This window comes from Scophthalmus maximus, chromosome 5 (genome assembly GCF_022379125.1).
Source record: "Scophthalmus maximus strain ysfricsl-2021 chromosome 5, ASM2237912v1, whole genome shotgun sequence".
NCBI classification, from domain to species: domain Eukaryota; kingdom Metazoa; phylum Chordata; class Actinopteri; order Pleuronectiformes; family Scophthalmidae; genus Scophthalmus; species Scophthalmus maximus.
Genome location: NC_061519.1, coordinates 23117794 through 23136806, shown reverse-complemented (window position 1 = coordinate 23136806; position 19013 = coordinate 23117794). Strand labels below are relative to the sequence as shown.

The 19013-nt window shown below is 41.7% G+C and overlaps 1 protein-coding gene across 1 annotated transcript; it reads left to right on the top strand.

Annotated features, from left to right (window-relative positions):
- The first annotated feature begins 838 nt into the window (after window positions 1–838).
- On the top strand, window positions 839–16006 carry vapal (VAMP (vesicle-associated membrane protein)-associated protein A, like). Its single transcript, XM_035633001.2, has 6 exons — window positions 839–1008; window positions 8224–8376; window positions 10108–10211; window positions 11328–11408; window positions 13876–14082; window positions 14979–16006. The coding sequence occupies exons 1-6, from the start codon at window positions 951–953 to the stop codon at window positions 15138–15140; spliced, it is 765 nt and encodes a 254-aa protein (XP_035488894.2). The 5' UTR covers window positions 839–950; the 3' UTR covers window positions 15141–16006.
- Window positions 16007–19013: the final 3007 nt, after the last annotated feature.

Sequence of the window (19013 nt, the reverse complement as noted above, 5' to 3'; positions counted from 1 at the left end):
GAAGTTTTATCAAACCAATTTTCATTTTGCTTCATTACTGTCAGTTTTTTTCTCGAGGCATTTCGTCTCATGGCAGTTTGATTGTTACTGACTGGAATCTAGAAAAATATGAAACTGATCTTTATAGTTGACCTGCTCAACACTGGTAACATAAACACAGTGTGGGAGGGAAGAACAGAAAAGGAAACCTATTCAAATAAACTAAAGTGGTAAATCCGGTTTATGGCGCTGAGAGTAATTCCAAGTAAATGAATGCTGTATAAAATCTCAGATATTCTATGCCTGACATGCATGACACGGAAATTTTGTAGTTCATTTATTGAGAGACCATGGATCTCTCATACTATACAGTCTCGCTTCGGTATATATATATATATATATACACAACCCATCACCCTATAATCACCAATCTCATTACAATCAGTATAATGAATATATCCCACTCAAACTCATTTGATTATTAAGGAAAATTATTATTGTCAGATGTATTGATATTAATGCAGATTATTGTCAGGTGCAGCCTCAGTGTTACTTCCTTAAAACAAAGACAGAACATGGAAGCAATTTTGATAAAAACACAACTCCAAGACTATGTTCCCCATATCCCATATTCGTGCTGGAATAAAAGTCTGTGAACACAGGGTCTATGTTCTGTTGATCCAAACGACAGTTAAAATGAATTGAACCAGGGTCAAATCGGGATTCGTGTCATTTCATAAGGTGTTTTTTTTCCTGCGCAGTGTAACTAGTTTACTGTTCCTCCATAATCATATCAGCGGCCGAGCCACGGGGGCGCGCGCAGGCGCCGTGCACGCGCGCGTTCAAGTACTTGTAGGCTCGCTCGCTCGCGAAGCTCAGTCAGCATTTGACTCGGTGGTGGCAGGGGATCCAGGTCTTGTCAGCTCCGTCCGCGACACCGACATCAAGTGAACCCCCCACCGGCTTCAAAAATGTCAAAGTTGGACCAGATCCTCGTCCTCGACCCTCCGTGCGACCTCAAGTTTAAAGGTAGGTCTCGAGTCCGCGTTCCCCCCAGCGAACGTCGCTGCTAAGCGGGCTAGCTAGCTAGCATTCACCGCCATTTTAAGTTAGCCAGCCAGGGGGAGACGGAGACCCGGAGGGCCCGGCCGGATCCCCGCGCCGTGGTGACGTGGATGAGCCGGCGCGGCGTGCCCCCTCGACGGCCTCGCCGCCCCGTGACAACACCCGGACGAGTGGCGGAGGGAGGCGACGCGACCGCCTGTTGTTGCACAGGCGGAATTGAAGTGGCCACTTACGGCAGAATGACGCGCTGGTGTTGCTGCTGCTGTTGGGGGCTGTTAGCTTCTGTGCTCACCGCTCGTAACCCGGACGTTGAACGGGAGGACATTCACTCCCCCCCCCCTTAGCGACAAATAAAGCGTCCGACCCGACACTCCTCTTTGAGGCACTTTGCCCGCGTCGAGCTGCTCAAACGAGCCGACAGGTGCGGTGCCAAACTCGGGCTAACTACCGTCCATCGTATCGCTAACGTCAACTCTTTTCCAGCAACATCGGCGTCGACGTTGGTTCCGATCCCCCGAACTCCTTATTGGCGGTTTATACCAAATGAACCGCGTAGACGTGTCTCGAACGACCCGATCGTTTCACTGTCTCCACATTAGTATCAAAACCAAAGGAAGTCGCTCGTTCGATCCCCATCGATTGCTTTTGCCTGGCGGCGATAACGTGCCAGCGATGTGTCAGGTAACCATTGGCTAACGTTAGCTCGGCTAGCATGCTAACGCGAAAGTTAACGTCTGAGAGCTAACAGTCTTAGCTTAAACGCTTCCTCTTGTTTTGTTTGGTGTTTTTTTTTTGGAATTCGACAGGCCCCACCACGCCAGAACATTCACAGGCGTAGTCAGTCAAAGTGTTTTGTTTTTTTTGGGGGGGGGGGGGGGGGGTCTGTTCATGTGATTCCATCTGTTGCTCGTGTTGGTAGTTAAGCGACTGTTGTCAAATGACCGGGTGGTAGTTTATGCTAATGTGCGTCAGTGTGGTGAGTGGATCTACTGGTGGACTGCCCCAGCGGCTGATCTATTTATCATCACCACTATTCATTTTGACTTCTCGAATTCTTCTCTGCGTTGACTGTAAAGGCCCTGGTTGCTAATCCACGTCTCTCCTGCAGGCAGTGCTGCCACCGGGACACTGTTGTCACTGTCACTGTCACAGAATGTTTAGCACCAAGAATCCCTGGGCCCCATTGTCTTGCCGATTCCACGAGGACACTGATTGTTCGGCCAAGACGAGGTATACGAGTGGGTGAAAAGTTGTGGCTCGGACTTGACCCGAGTTGTCGGGAAGGTCACCAGGTCAAATCCCAGCTCTGGGGCGCAGTCATTCAGATGGTTTCGCTGATGAGGTGTCTCGTGTGAAAATGTGTTGTCACATCTTTAACAGTTGAAGATCAGCAGGAGCAAGACGGCATTTAATGCTAAGGCTTAAAAACCCGTAAAACAGTATCCTTACTTTGTAAAAACTTGATCAAAATGTGTTTTGTTCTTCCTCTGTTAGGACTGTGACTGTGTTATTGCGTGCAGGACTTGCGCTGGTGAACAGAGTCGCACAAGCAATATGCAGACAGTTTTTGCATGTACGAATTGGAAGAAGAATGTAAATGAATAAACCTTTTTTTGAGTTGGGTCAAGTTAAATGTAGCAGTAAGTTGTACTGACTTGATAATCCACTCGAGTTTGAAGTTTGTGCAACAGGTTACCGGCCTTATTATCAGTCCACGTCTCCCGTCAGTTGTCGGATGGCTAACAGTGGATGTCTGTGTAGCGGTCGGCCCGGTCGGTATGTTTTATCGATACAAGGAGGTTTTAAATTACAATCAAGAGATAATCCAACCAAATATATACGAATGTTTGTCCTTTGCCCCCCCCCCCCCCCCCCCCCCCCTTTTTTTTTACCTGATTAAGAAATTGACTTATTGTGATTACCGGTCCGTCACGCAGGCTTCATTTCCCTCTTCAGGTTACATTTTTAGCCGGTTGCGTTCTGGATTTGGATGCGAGGCTTAATTGCAAAGTAATGACTAATGTAATGCTGATACTGATAAGCAGTAAATGAAAATAGTCAACTATTTCATTAATTCTATTGCAATGTTATTAACAAAACATTTATAATGTTAGGCATGAGGAAAGAAATCCCAATGACCAATGACCAAGATCCGAACCGAAGCAATGTTTTTTGTTCATCCGGTTAGTTTTGGTTTCACATTGCAATTTTGCAAGCGCACTAAATAACTTTACACGACGTACCGACGTCCTGTCATTATCACCTGCATCCGCTGCTTTTCCCTACACTTGACTTTGATTGGTTTGTAGATGGGCGTGTGTCTGACCTCTGTGTTGACAATACGGCTTGTAGCCTTTTCTTTTAGGTTCTTTTATTCCTCTGTTAACCCGCTGCCTCAACTTCCTGTAATTGGTCCGAAAGTCTGAACCATCCCAAATAGTGTTTTCACTTTACTAACGAACCCATCCATGGTTCAGTCTGAACCTTTCACACCTGCGGTTTTGGTTCGGACCAAACCAGGTAGGTGTGAAAGCGTCCTTGTAATTCAAAGCGGTTTAAAACTAAGTACCATATTTTAATGGGATTGTACCAACCTTGATGCCTGTCAGCATGACCCATGGGTCTCTGCTTAACAGAAACATAACTAGCAAGTTATCCTAGCAAGCTCTAGTACAATAGTGCCCAGTTTAACCTCATGTATGCAGTCTTGAGTACAGTGTATTATGCAAAGAATTTGGGTTTTGCCCCTTGGCACAGACTTATTGTTCACCCCTGGTTTGATCCAGCATGAAATTAAATGTGAGATTGATAAAATCGAAACCAAAACTGCTAAATTGAAATGGATGGGATCAGGCCGTTTGAACAGGGAACACAAGAGGGAAAAGGAAATGGTTCCTCCTTTGGTCTCTGAGAAGCAATACGAGGAGAGGGAAGATGACCAGAGCCCCTTTACTGTCACAGAGATGGAGCTAAATTGGTCTGCGTGTATCTGAGAGCTGGTCTGTTTTAGAGCGCCTGCTGGGATTCCTCCAGCAAACTGAAGGGGCAGCCCTCCTTTCCTTTGCGGATATTTTTAGAACACGACTGGCCTGGGGGACCCTCAACTCAGCATACATGGAACAAGATGAGAGAGAGAGAGAGAGAGAGAGAGAAGGTGCTATTGGGCCTGAGCAAAGGTGGCAACTCAGAGATGGATAGATGCAGGCTATGTGGGTGTAGGCACATGTGTGCAAAGATGCTTTCCAGTGTTTTATCGGTTTGGGTCTTGGTTTTTGCAATGCTCACCGAAGGGTTGGGATGATCAGGTTAACTTTTTCTTACAGTAGAAAACATCAAACACCAGTGCTGTTCTTCATCACATAATAAATAAATTAAGCAAATCAGCTCCGAAGTTCCCCCACCCCATCGACGCTGATGATGCCATTCGCCCAAACCCAAGCTCACAGTGTGTGTGTGTGTGTGTGTGGGGGGGGGGTATATTTTTGTATGGGTCATTTCTCAGTTGTCTTGATTCTGTGACTCTCTTTGTTGAGTCTTTGTGAGAGAAGATGTTTCCTCATTTGTATTTGTCATTTAAAGAGCAGTTTCCTGTTTATCCTACTGTATGAGCAGGTACAGGAACACAGAAAGGCTTCAGGCGTGTCCAAAGTCAAGAGGCATACTTTACCAGCTCTGACTTTGGACAGGCTGTAATTATAATGCCTGCCATGTACTTTTGATATACACCCAATCACATTTACGTATTTTTACTGCCTCACTTGTAGAAAATATGTGAAAGATCATTACTGGACGGACATTACTGCACAGAGTCTTTCATTTACTATGCATCAGCATCGTTGCCAGTTGGTGACATTTGTGTTTACTTGGCAGTGCTTCCCGTCTATAACCTAGACTGAATTGGCTTGCCATCGTTTAGTGCCGTTGCTTGATTGTCCAGCCGCACGCACGCACGCACGCACGCACGCACACACACACAAAACAGTCCTGTCTGTCATAGTCAGAATGGCCATCGGCAGCACCAGGAGAAATCCTGCCGCATCGTTGACCCGGTCAAAAGGTTCAACTAAGTTTTATATTTGTAGATAAAATCAGCCCACTGGTCTGGCTGTAGATAAATCAGTTATGTAATGATGTTCCTGATAAAAATTACCCTTCCACAAGCTTATAATATTGCGAGTTTATTAGAGACAAGACGGTAATAAAAAAAATATAGCTTCATTGTCTGAGAAAAAAAACAAGCATGTTCGAAGAAGATGAAAGTTGGTGGCATTATCAGACGTTTCAAACACAGCACCACCGGCGAGGTTTTTCAGGTTTATTGGAATGCCTTTGTGACGCAACTATGTTGAAAACAACGCCTCAGTCACTGCCATAATTCTACATGTTAGCTGGGTGGAGCCACTCCAATCTGGTCATGCATTACTTCTTATCTCTCCAGAGCACTGGTTGTGGCGGACGGCTGAATGTAGGCTTTGTACACCCCAGAGCTCCAAGTGAGCTGTAAAAAGATAGCATAGAAATGAAATGGGACATTTTAAATTTTTTTTTATTTATTGTGTGAAAGAGTTAAAACATTTTTTGTAGTAGTCCTACAGGTTGGGGCACTAGACACACCTGATAATTATTCAGCATGGAAGCATTTCTTTTTAAGTACCGTACATTTTATTACAAATTATTCGGTTTTCCCAAAGTTTTCAAATGCACATAGGGGCTGTCTAAGATGAAGCAAGTATAAATTAATATTTTAGTCCAAAATTATTACACCAACTGTTTTCATGATTCAAAAACGTGCACTGTTCAGCAAATAGAAAACTAGAGCTCTGTCGATTCAGAGACTTACCAAAAATATAATTGAAACAAGGAATTATTGATATTGTTTTAATCATACGTGTATTATAGTATTGTGTGAATCAACCGAGTGCCTCTTAAAATCATTTATATTTCTTAATGACGTGAAGCAGTAACTCTCCAGCATGGTAGGTTTTAAATATTAATATTATTTCATCACTTTTAGCAGAGAAAAACTCGTCTTTCTCTCTTGTTGACTGTCCATTTGCTTGAAGTTGGATCAAAACTTTCATTTATAACCACGAAAAAATGGAAATGAAGCAGACTAAGTAACTGGTATGTTCCATCTGTCTGATTTCCTCAACAGAGCACCTACTCTCAATCGATGCAGTCACAGTGGTGCGTGTGTTTGCATGAATAACAATAGTAATTTAATACATTAATGGGAAAACTGCACTATCTATAATCGCCCTGACCACGTTTGATCACCAAGATCGTCTATCTGGATTTTGAGCATAATTAATTTGCTATAAATACATTAAACCAACTTGATAGTTTTATTAATTTGATTATTATAATTTTCAAACCCTCCCAAAGATATAGTGATTATATTGTACTTGTGAATTGTTTTGGCCCTAGTAACCGTTTTGTGGAAATCTGATTTCGTAACACCCTTATTTGCAAATGCCACTGGACATTTGAGACAAGTTTCGTCAAACCCAATTTTCATAGTAGAATTCGAGACTTTGACAGATATACTTGATGGACAATTGGCAGGAAAAAATCTGTAGCCGTCACCGGAGCTCCCATGCTGTGATATCAGCCAACAGCATATCATGGGATGTTTTTTTTTCTTTCTTCTCCATGCCAATTGTGATGATTGAGTTTGGGGAATCTTTGATTTGGCTTCCAGTTGTTCTCCACATGACATGGCTCATCAAAGCTGGATGGTGCTGACCATGGTTAAGGACCTAATATGAAGCCAGCTCTGTCACAAGATGGAGAGCTAACTATTGAACTCCCGATTGACACGGGCACGGCAAGCCGTAATTTCCAATATGAACATGAGACATCTTTATGAAATTAGCCGTCTGGAGAAAAACCTAATCGATTCAGGTTGTTTGGCCCGTGGCTGAAGGAAGGCATTTGCACGGAGCGAGGGAGGTTTGTGGCGATCCCAATCTCCGTGAATGTCTCATGCTTAGTCTTGGGTTTATGGGAAGTAATACCCTTCCATCAGGGTGGACGGATTAAGAAAGATATATTTTTTAATATCACAAAACTTGACACTTTGAAGGAGGTCACGTATCTCCTTAAGCTATGTCCAATTTGTTGACAGTAGCTGAATAGTCAGTAATACTCCAACAAAGATCGTCGTTGGCTCAAGCATGATTTTTTATAAACAAAATAATTTCGACATATTGCAAGTCACAATTAAATCACATGTAGAGCATTAGGGAAGGTAAAGCTAATATATTAGTGTTGTACGGCCCACTCATCTATTCTCTTTTTTGAACATTTACAGTAAAACATTGACTGGACTCCAGCTTCAAGCCAAGGATCATCACACTATTGCATTAGTACTCTCAATTACGTCGACCAAAATTGAGTTTCAGCCTTGACAGTGTTTTCTACTAATCATTTTAGTTCTTTTTGTACTGTGGCATCACAACTTCGCAGAACGAAGGGTGTCACACGAAAAATTGCATTTTCTTCCATAGCTGTACTTTACACAAAATGTAGTTACTTTGCAATTGTATGCAGCGGCATGAAACCTTCAGCCCGGTTCTGGTGCTAGAATCCGTGCAGGATTTGCTGTCAGAAAAATGTAATTTTTTCATTGATTAGTCAAAACAAAAACATGTCACATTAAAAGAGAAATGCTTTAAGGGTTTAATAGAAAAATCACTTCTGGGAATTTTAGTTTGTTGCTTTTATAATTTTATGCGTCCGCGCTTGCAAGAGTCATGGCCGGAGGCACAAAGTTTTCCGGTTGTCCGTCCATCCGTCTGTCCTTGCACAGCATTTTTTTCGTGAATGCGATATCGCATTAACTCACTCATAAGAACTTACTGGAAGTCAAAGATGAACTTAAGTATTGGTGGTCAAAGTTTAATGTCACTTTAAAGGTTGCTAAACATTTAACATAAAAATCTAATGGGGTGAAATGATTAAATGATGACATTTTTATATCTAAAAGGTCAAACGACAAAAAGATATTCTGCGATAACACTGTTATTCGACACCAGAACTTATCAACACAAGAGGAGATATTTTCTGACTGTTTGGTGGAGGCATACGGCCACAAGGCGTGATTGTAGTTATTTATTGGTTTCTTGGAGTGTAGGAATGAAGAAATAACGCACTTAATTCTGTCATTCTGTCCATCAGGTCCTTTCACAGATGTAGTCACCACCAACCTCAAACTGAAGAATCCCTCTGACAGAAGAGTGTGTTTCAAAGTGAAGACGACAGCGCCGCGCAGGTACTGTGTACGACCGAACAGCGGCGTCATTGATCCCGGAGCAACTGTCTTCATCTCGGGTAAGTTAAGAAAAAAATTTGAACTTAATAATTTCCTCTTTTTTTTACTGTAAGGTCAGTGGACAGTCTTTGCCTTAGCCCACACAAATATGTTGTTGAATCAAGAGTGACGTGGGGGAAGTTGTTGCAGTTTGCTTGGAATTCAACAGACATTTCGCTAAATTGAAGCTCTGATCTTAATTTGATAATTGAATCGAGTTGGAAACTAAAACTGAATTTAGAGAATAACGCGTCACTTAAGTGACCGCCTCGCGAGCACTCGCGTGAACCTGGGCTGCTGCACTGCGTGACGGACCGGACTCGCAATATGTCACTTTTCCCTGAATGCAAATAAAATGTAGGTGACGCTGAAAAATAGCCAATGATTCAACAACAGCCGCGTGGTTATGCCTCCCGAGCGATCACAACCCAACTGGGCCACAGAGAGACAGATTTGCCGCCAATTTGTTGAACTTCAAGACAAAGTTGTATGCTGGCTAGGTGAGCTACAGTCATTTTAGCACCAGTAACCTGAGTACACATGTCGAAAATATGCTCCCAAATTCAGCAACTTCAACCTTTCTGGAAACTTACGCTGCACATCGCCTCCTTTTTAAAGAGACGGTCAAGACGAGGCTCAATTCCAAAAAAGGAAGATGATGTAAAGTTGATGTCTTTATCTCTCAAAATAGACTTGACAGGAAACATCTGTCCATACCGAACCAAACTATTTTCGAGCGTTATTTGCCTAATGAACTGTGTATGCAAAGCAGTGATTGAGCCGTAATGCAGTTAAAGCTCGTCAGGCTGGTGAATTGGTGACCAGGTAATCGTTGTCCTTTGACTTAACTTTGCCCCAAGTCAAGTTAGTTTAAAATAATGTAGAACCTACATCATAGATTAAAGTGTTGATGTAATCAAGTGTGTAGATGGACGGACCATAGTCTCAGACAGGTATATTTACGAACCAGCCCTTTAAGCGCCAAAGCTAAACATCTTAATTGCGTTACTCTGATTAGTTGTGGACATTTTGTAAATGTAGCTGCTGGCAAATTAGGTTTTCAAGGTCAAATAAGCCTCAATCTGGCTCCTGTAACTTGGTTTTTGGTTCATAATGGATTTGTTATTTAGGACGTTTGCCTCGCACGAATCGTCTGTCGAAATAGCTACAAAAAAAATGGTGACTGTTTCCCATAGCAACAGCGTGAAACTATGCAAGGTATTGATATTTAGAGAGCAGGGCAGAGAATGGCAGATTATATAATGTGATATTAAGTCATTGTTTTGCATGTAATAAAATGAGTAGTAATAAAAAAAAATTGACAAAATTGGTATACATGAATAAAGACTTGAATATTATTCACATGAACACAGAAAAAAACCTTTTAAAATAAGTGCATCTGCACTCTACTTATTTAGAATTTTCCACCAATAATCACACAAACTTAAATTTTACCTAAACTTGCTTGTATTTTTGGTTATTGGCCTAATTGGGAGAAAGCCGTAAAAACGGATACTTTAAGTCAAACGCTCGTTCCAATTGTAGGCATTGGCATTGGCCGACGTTGATCCTTTCAAAATGATAGATATCGTCCTGATTAATCGTCACACCGATTAATCGGTCCCTCACTGTGTCATCAGTGAGTCTAGATTTATGTGGTTCAATATTCTGAATGTTTCAGTCGGTTTCTTCTACCGTAGTGAGGCCTTGGCTCACACATTTGAACAAATCTTTTCCTCTTTCATCCCCAGTCATGCTGCAGCCCTTTGACTATGACCCCAACGAGAAAAGTAAACACAAATTCATGGTGCAGACGATTTTTGCGCCATCAGCTGTTTCTGACATGGATGCATTGGTAAGTAAAACATTTTTTTAAAACTTGACTTTAACTGAAAAAAAATAGATTTAAAGTGTGTGTGTGTGTGTGGGGGGGGGGGGGGCACAGTCTTTTTTTATTGTACGTCATCTGTTGTGGTTGCTCACCCTGCCCCCAACAACTACATAGTTTATATATATATACACACACACACACACATGTATATACATTTTCAGAACCATAAGCTGTCATTCCTTCTGCAAAATAACCTGTTCAATACACTTTACTGTAAATATTAACACTCCTTAGAGTGATTCAGGTAACAGAAATTTAAAAAAAAAGAGTTTTATTTTTCTATTTTCGATATTTGAAACAAACATATTACTTTTCTAGTCTTATTTTGTTGAATAAAAAATAGCCCCATTTATAAATGATGATGTCTCATAGAAAGAAATCCATGAGTTTATATCAATTCACAGCAGATATTGGAAATTGATCAGGGTCTGTTTGAGGTTTATTGACATTCTGCTGTGTTACTTAAGAAGCCCTTAGAGAAACCTGTTGAAGTATAATATTCAACAAATTGACATGAGTCCTCCAGTCGTCCAGCAGAGGGCACCGGAGGCCCAGTCAGTCAATAAAACGTGCACATACCCTGCAGCTTGTTCATGAACTGGCTTGTCTAGAACGAGAGGAGAAATCCAGGAAGTGTCGAGGAAAAAAGGTCTGATGGTTGAACTGGATGCAGCGAGGTTCATTCCTGAGCCTTCTGTGTTACATCTCTCACTAATGACTGAGGACATACAGTAAATCTGTGTCTTTGAGTTGAAAACACCTTTTTCATTGTGTATAAAATCACGAGACAAATGTCTCGGGGGTTAAGGAGCTGACTTCTTGGAAATTTCTTTATCTGTATTTAAAAAGCTACAAAACCTAAAACCAGTGACCTAAAAAAATGTTTACTTTGGACAGTTTGTGAAGGAAATTATGTCTGAGGTTATAAGTGTTTTCTGAACAAAGCTGCGCATGTTCTATGTTCATGAAATTCCTATAGATTCATGGCTGCATTGAATATGAATCATGTGTTTGTGGATGGATTCCAGCTGCTAGCAGTTTGAGTTGATGAATAACATTCCCATTTCTCATCTCCGACAGTGGAAAGATGCAAAACCTGATGATCTCATGGATTCCAAGCTGAGATGTGTCTTCGAGCTGCCTTCTGAAAATGATAAAGTGGTAAGAGGTGCTGCTGCACATTAAAAACAGCTTATTTTCACATAACCTCAATCGTAACCTGAAGTTTCGTTTTGCCGACGGACTCGTGTCGAATACGAAAAACGTTTAAGAATTGCCAGAGTAGAAAACCCTCCCCATGGAAGCCAAAAGATTGGAAAGAATCCACTACTATCATGTGAAGTTAGAACAAAGTGCAGGACCAGTGAAAAGCTGCCAACCAATTCCTGTCTCGTGAACTGATACATTAACCATACCTTAAGAAGTTTTTCTTCTGGATGTGTATTACTCTCGCTTACTCACCTTTAGAATAAATTGTCAACTGTGGGTCGTACTGTAATATTTTAGTTTGCCAGGCTGGTGTGGAGGAAAACCATTATGAAACTTGTTGCGGTGCAATGGTAAATGGACTGTATTTATATATATATTATAATAATAGTACCAGTATACATTTTAACGTGATTAAAAATAAAGTGATATCAATGATATAGCAACGCAATGACGTTTATGACGCACATTTACGTTTCCTTGCGCTCAACAACGACAAAAGCCCAAAGATGTCTGAGAACATCTAGACATAATCACCAATATGATGTTGTTCAGAATTTTTTTCCTGCATCGTCATAAGTATCCTTATCGCAAATTTTCTTGACATATCGTGAGATAATTTTGAGGCTATATCGCCCACCCCTCTTGCATATGTTGAACTTGTCTAAGACTCGTTAGACTTTATCTTGTTTGAGGTTCTCTGGCCACTGTTCCCCAAGAGAAAAGAACATGTTTGTTTTACCAACTTGACCTCAAAGTGACCCTCTACAGGAGCTCAATAAATACCTTATTCTATTCATTACGTTCTTACAAAGAGGGTCTTTATTGCGGGACTATTAAATTGGATGAGGTTAGGTTCTAGTTAACCGTGAGCACAGGGAGTCTGTATTAACGGGCCCTCGGTGTAATCGGATAGAAAACTCCTCAGCAGAACCTCCACAGTTCAGGTGGAAATGCCACCAGGACCGGCCAGATTCAGCTCAAGCTAAGCTGCTACAGAGTGGCTCTGGCAGCTGAGTCAGCACAGTGTGTTTTCTGCTGTGTTGAATGCATGTGATGTGTAACATGTAAGGTATGTGACCTTATAGTTTAATGACGGGAAACTGAACGATAAAGCAGAACACGGTGGACCACTTCCTCTACCCGTTGAGTATGAAAATATCAATGTTCAATTCTGTTCAATTTTATTCATCTAGCACCAAATCTTAACATGGATTATCTCAAACCACTTTAACAGATTATGGTCAAAATCTAACAATATTATAGAGAGAAACGCCAACAGTTCTCACCACGAGTCAGCACTTTGCTACAGTGGAGGGGAAAAACGTTTTAACCTGAAGAAACCTTCAACAGGAACTAGACACGAGGCAAACGTCTGCCTGGACCGGTTGACTTACACAATCAGTTATCAAAGTAGTTTGACCGATTGACAAATTATTGTAACTCTACTTTTGCCATTTTTGAGTTGAGTTCTCTGTTGTTTAATGACTGAACAGGACTCAAAGTAAAACATGTCAATATCCCTCAAAGTAAAGTATCAAAGCATTGGTTTGGCACGAGTACAGAATAATCAGGGGTTGGATGAAAACATAGCAAAACACACTGTCGGTAATATAATCTGCTTTCAGACTGAAGTCCACGAATTTGTCTGAACCTCTTCCAGAGGGGGCTGTTTGTGGGAACGCAAATTTCCCCAGACTTCTCCTCCCAGCCCCCTTAGTAAAATTCCCGGCAAATGTCCCGAGTTAGCCCATGTGAGAATACAGTAGGAAAATCTGCTTAAGATTCCGGGCCAGCGAGCGCGGGGGCGTTCTAACCAGGTGCCGCCCCTCGTCTGAATGTTCTGGACATTTTCACATCTGATTGGCACAATTCGATTCCGGAGTTCATGTCTGAAAACAGCTCAGTTAAGAGCAGCAGAGGAACATTGGTGTTAGTGTTTAGTGTTAGTGCTGAATGTTGCCACCATAACAGTCTTGTTTACTTCTGATCCAACACGTCTGCTGTAGCTCTCACCGCTTAATTTTATTTAGTCTAAAAAACCACATGCGACTTAATCGCTGTATACAGTTTAGAAATGAGTTCCTTGGGTTTTGGAGCCTGTCTTTGTGTTGATCGTCAGCCTTCATGTACAATACAGTCGTTGTACTTTCATCGCAAAGCCCCCGAGTTTCCCCTGTGACGTCACGTCGTCTGCCCCGCAAAACAAAAGCCACATCAAGCACGACTTCTGCAGCGACGCATTTCCTCCCGGGTCTCAATTTGATCTTCCACTGTGAGACTCCGGGCCTCGGGACAAACGCTGCCTTTCCTTTGGCACGGGCTCCGGTCTGGAGGCTAACCTCCCTACTTAGCTCGGGGCATGCTGGATTTCACTTCAGTGCCTCCCTCTCTCTCGCCCCCTCTGTCCCGTGTCTGGCAGAATGACGTGGAGGCGACCAAAGCGGCCCCGGTGATGAACTCGGCGAAGGCCGACCCGACGGCCGCCTCGGTGCCTGCTGCTGCTGCTGCTGCTGCTGCCGCTGCCGCCGCCGGGCTGGACGACACGGAGATGAAGAAAGTGCAGGAGAAGTGCAAGAGGCTGCAATCTGAGATGAGCAAGCTGGTGGAGGAGAACCGGCAACTAAAGGTCAGAAAATAATATTTAATAATGTGATTAAATGTTGTCTTCCTTTTCACTCTAATGCATTTCATCCCGGATCAAACCAAAAACCAGTTGTGAGAAGCAAGAGGCCACATTGCATCGCAGAATGAATAACTGTGGACAGAAATCTTTTGAGTTTAGAATTTATATCCCTGTCCATGTTTCCTGTAAAGATTTCACTTTGTCGTTCACATATGAAGATCGCAGCAGGAGATTGTCCAAGTCATATGTTTTCACAACAGCAGCAGCAATTCTGGAACATTCAAGGGTTGGGTAGAGGGCCCACTCGCTGGCTGACTCTGACATTTTTTATTAAAGATATGTTTTTGGGGCATTTTTAAGCATGTAATGACAGGATAGTGTTCAGTGTGAAAGGGGGGAGAGTGGGGACGACACGCAGCAAAGGGTCGAACCCACGGCCGCTGCAGGAGGACTCGAGCCTCCGAACATGGGGCGCTGGTGCCACCAAGTGAGCTAACCGACACCCCTGACTCTTGAAATTTTTCTTGGGGGGGGCTGGCAGGAAAAGTTCCAGAAAATGCCCATAGCAAAATTTGCGGTCGTTTGTGTTCCACACCCAGCCCCTCCGAAAAAGTGGAGGAAAATGTCCGGCATCAGTGCATGTCTGACTTCCTGCCAAGGAAGAGAAAAGCTTGATGGTATTTCTGATGAATCACTAATGCATCTGGATTTACATCTTTTCCCCCGGATCATAATGAAATTAATGGGAAATGAATAAATGGAAAACAGTGGAGGAGGCACTCTGAGCAATCTGATCTCAGTAGATCCTCATCGATGAACCGCGAGCACGTTCTGCACTTCAGAACCGTCTCTCTGTGATCTGTGAAATCCTTTCCTCATATTGTCTCTGTCTCTTGCAGGACGACGGTCTGAGAATGAGGAAGGTCGCCCGCTCCGACCACATGACAACGAACTCGACCGGCCTCCTCGGCCGAGAAGCCTCCGCCACCTCCCTGCCCTCCCTCCTCGTCGTCATAGCAGCCATCTTCATTGGATTCTTCTTAGGGAAGTTCATCTTGTAGACTGGTGTTGGGGGGGGGGACGCATGCCAGCCAGCCCGTATCACCTCGCCCCCGGCTCCGGGGAAAAAAAAAAAATCAAAACAGGCCTGGAAAACCCCCAGAAGTCTTTCTGTTGACTTTGCCATATCATTGGTAGTGTGGCCGACAGTGAACACATCTGTACAACATCATTTTGAAGGCGTCGCCTTTTTACAATCTCACACGGTTAGTTACACGCAGAGAGCTGAGAAAAGAGAGGCGGCAAAAAAAAAAGTGATTGCTTCCTTTTTTGGTTTTCTGATTTTTCTTTTTTCTTTTTCTTTTCGATAGCTGGATTGTACAGGTAGAGTGGCGGGACAATGAAAGATGTTATACTATCAGTCGACATGGAAGATGAACCCAGAGCGAACCACGGGCCAGAGGCAGTCAAAAGATTAGATTTATTATTTTCTTCTCTCTCTCTCTCTCTCTCTCTGTTGTTTTTAATAGGAATTGAATGGAATGTTAGGTGTCTTGTAAATGTTGTTTTAAATCCTTTTAAACAAAAAAGAAAAGGAGAGATCTTCCACCACGACGACCGTGTGCCACCTATCGCTGGATCGCCTCTGAAGTCAATCTGTTCAGTTTGTAATTTCTACTTCTCGTCGCGGAATGTTCAGGTCCAGCTGGGGATTTATAGGTGCCTCCTCCGAAATCCATGTCTGTCCTCTCCCTTTCCTGACAGCACCGATGCAGACTTTATATTATTATTATTATTATTTTGATTATTATTATAATACAAAGCATATATTCCTTCTAAGGCAAATATTGACTGAAATGAGGTCTCCATTCTTAAAATCCTGTTCCATGGTATTAAGCATTGAAGAAATAAAAATGAAAAAAATGTGGTTTTGATAGCCGTCTTTTCCTGAGTCTCTCTTCAATACACCTCAAATACTCATGGTTGATTTGAAAAGGAACGTTAAGGGATTGTGCGACAAGCACAATTATTCAAAACTCTTAATATTTTTCTTATTAGACTTTCAGTTAAAAGTTGCGAAGAGTCACAATAAGAGTAAATGTCTCTCAACATCTGCATTCTTAATCTTTTTTTAAACTCAAGCAAAAAAAAAAAAATAGGTCTTGGGATGAGCTATGGATCGAGGTAAGTTTTCTGAATTCAAAAACAAGTTCCTTCTCTGTTTCGGTGTAAAATTGTTGTTTCACTTGTTTTTTTTTCACTGACCAGATGAACTGAGGTGAACGTTTGTAATCTGTTCTCGATTCTGCTTGATTTAATTTAATTTATTTAATTTATTATTCATTAGGTTTTCGGTACATTACGTCAACGTGCAGCAGGACACGAAATCTGCTCCGGTCGTTTGGCCCCTGAACTCGATTCATTTCAGCCTGATGGGTGAAACACAGAACTCTTTTTTTATTTTTTTTATGCAAGATGCTAGATTTTCCCACTAAAGCGAAGCCTGCAATCATTTTATTAAAGCCTGAAGTAATGTGATTCAAACTGACTCCTGGAGAACAGGCCAGTGTGGGAAAAAAAGACCACTGGATTTTTCTTTTTTCCCTTCTGGGCCGTAAAGAGCGAGCATGACATCATCATGCTCACTGTGACTGTACGGCAGCAGCCTCAGACAAATGCATATAATGAAACTGAGGAGTTGTAATTGGAAGACGAATTCTTGAATCTCAAGAAGATAACTGGGAGAAATCTCAGCGACTGTCAACTTATCACAGATGTACACGGAACGTTTACTTATGATTTGACCAGTACGTAATAAGAAATTACAGTACAGAAAAAGTTTTACCATCACGAATTTATGGGATCTTCCATCAAAATGAAATCTAAGGTTGGTTGGTTCATACTTCTACAATTTCAAGCTCAAAATCAAAAACTTCTCATTTACTGAACTGGAAAAAAACAAAGCTTTTTTAATTTATAGGCCGTTTTCTGTTGTTTCATGTGATTAATCACACATATTAGTCATGTGCAAAATCCAAATATCATACTGTGTGTGTACTGCTTTGGAGATTGGTAAAGACGAACACATTTATTGATCCGTTACTATTCCAAACCAACAGGTTCATTCGAAACCTGCTCCGAGTTCGTGCGTGTTTGGATTCGGGGGACACACCATTTTGATTTTGTCTTGTCATTTTAAATTGTCTCGCAGCTGCAGTAGATATATTTGATAATTACAAAAGAAATGACATGTTTGTTTTGTATCAGACTTTCATTAGCAGATATTTCTTATTGCATGAACCACCACTGTGCATCAACAATCCTTAATCCCTCTTTCCCGAATTACCTCCCCTTGCACTTCGAAATGTATTTATTTTACATTTATTTATATACATGTGTACACATCTAACTTATATTTTGTCCGTTAATTATTTCTTCCAATATTTACATCCAATTTTCTTTTTCTTTTCTAGTTTTTGAGCTAATAATCACAACAGGCCGATTTAATCTAATCCACCAATGGTAAACTCAGTCGTGACATACAGTGGCATATTGGATGAAAAAAAAAAACATTAGAAATGAGTAAACAATGCAAAGTAGAGTTGTAGACACCCGGAAAGTAAAGTCATTTTACTTCCCGGGTCTCGTGAACATATATTTTTGGATATTTGTAAGTGATACCCCTATGAAGGGGGATTTCGCCCTCAGCTGCTCCTGCAGAGCTGCTCAAGTCGTCTGCAGCTCAGGACCGATTGTCCTTGGCAGCTTCCCCGTCTTCCGCTTCTCGTTCATCTACTCCCCAATTCCATAAAAAAAAATGTAAATGCTCTATTGGGAAACATAAAATCTCATAAAGGGACCAAGTTAATATGTTCCCCTTTGAATCCTAAGTATTGTATATTGTACAAAATGGATGGCGATAAAGAAACGTGAACGTTACAGCACCTGAAGATTCAAACCTTTAATCTTACACACATATTTAGGTACAAAGACATTTTTTTGACTGAACAAACTGGCCCTCAGAAAATATTGTCCCTTAAATGTTTCCATTGTAGAAATAGATTATGCTGCTGTGGCCTGCTTGTCTTTTCTCTGTTATCACAGTTTATTTACACTTCAGCAGTGAAGACATCTTCAGACGCCTGTGATCCCACCGGGGGGCGGACGGGGTGGCGACACTGGGCCGCATCCTGAGTGATGACCTTCTTCCCAATGGAGGTGATTTCAATTTATTCAACCGTCAAACTCAGAAACCACCTGTGGGAGCAAAGAGCCTTTTCACAGATTCCTCACTGGAAGATTTATTTAGAGGGAGCCTCATGCATCTGGAAATCAGGGACAAGGGAATGTGTAGTCTTACTAATTGTCAGAATCTACCCGTCAATCAAATTTTATACTGACTGCCCAGACTTAATTCACTTGTTTGCTGAGGGACTTGGAAAAAAAATGAAAGGATGAGATATTTACAGAAACAAATAATACTTCCAATTCCCGATTGACCTCGGTCGTCTTAGTTTTTGTCAGTCTTGTAAAGAAATAACTGATATAGTAGAGACAGGACAATCCCACACAGTGAGACGGAATGGAAACCTACAGTACCTACAGTATTTAAAGATACGCGTATATTAGAAGGGAGATGTCGATAAATAGCTCTGGTGACAATTTTAATTATCAGATGAACCAAGACAAAAAACACATTCTTGATGATTTCACCTTTTGAAGTAAGTTCGATAATGTCCACTCGTTCATGCAATCTTTATCATAACTTCCTGTTTTCAATTGTTTCATATCTGTCTGGCTTTGAATGCCAGTTTTGTCCCGTGTGAAAATGTATAGTTCTATCAATTTGAATCATAGTCAAGCTGTAATAAGCCCACAAACAGGAGCTTAACAAAAAATATTTTCATTGTTTTTCCTTCAAGCACAAAAAGCCA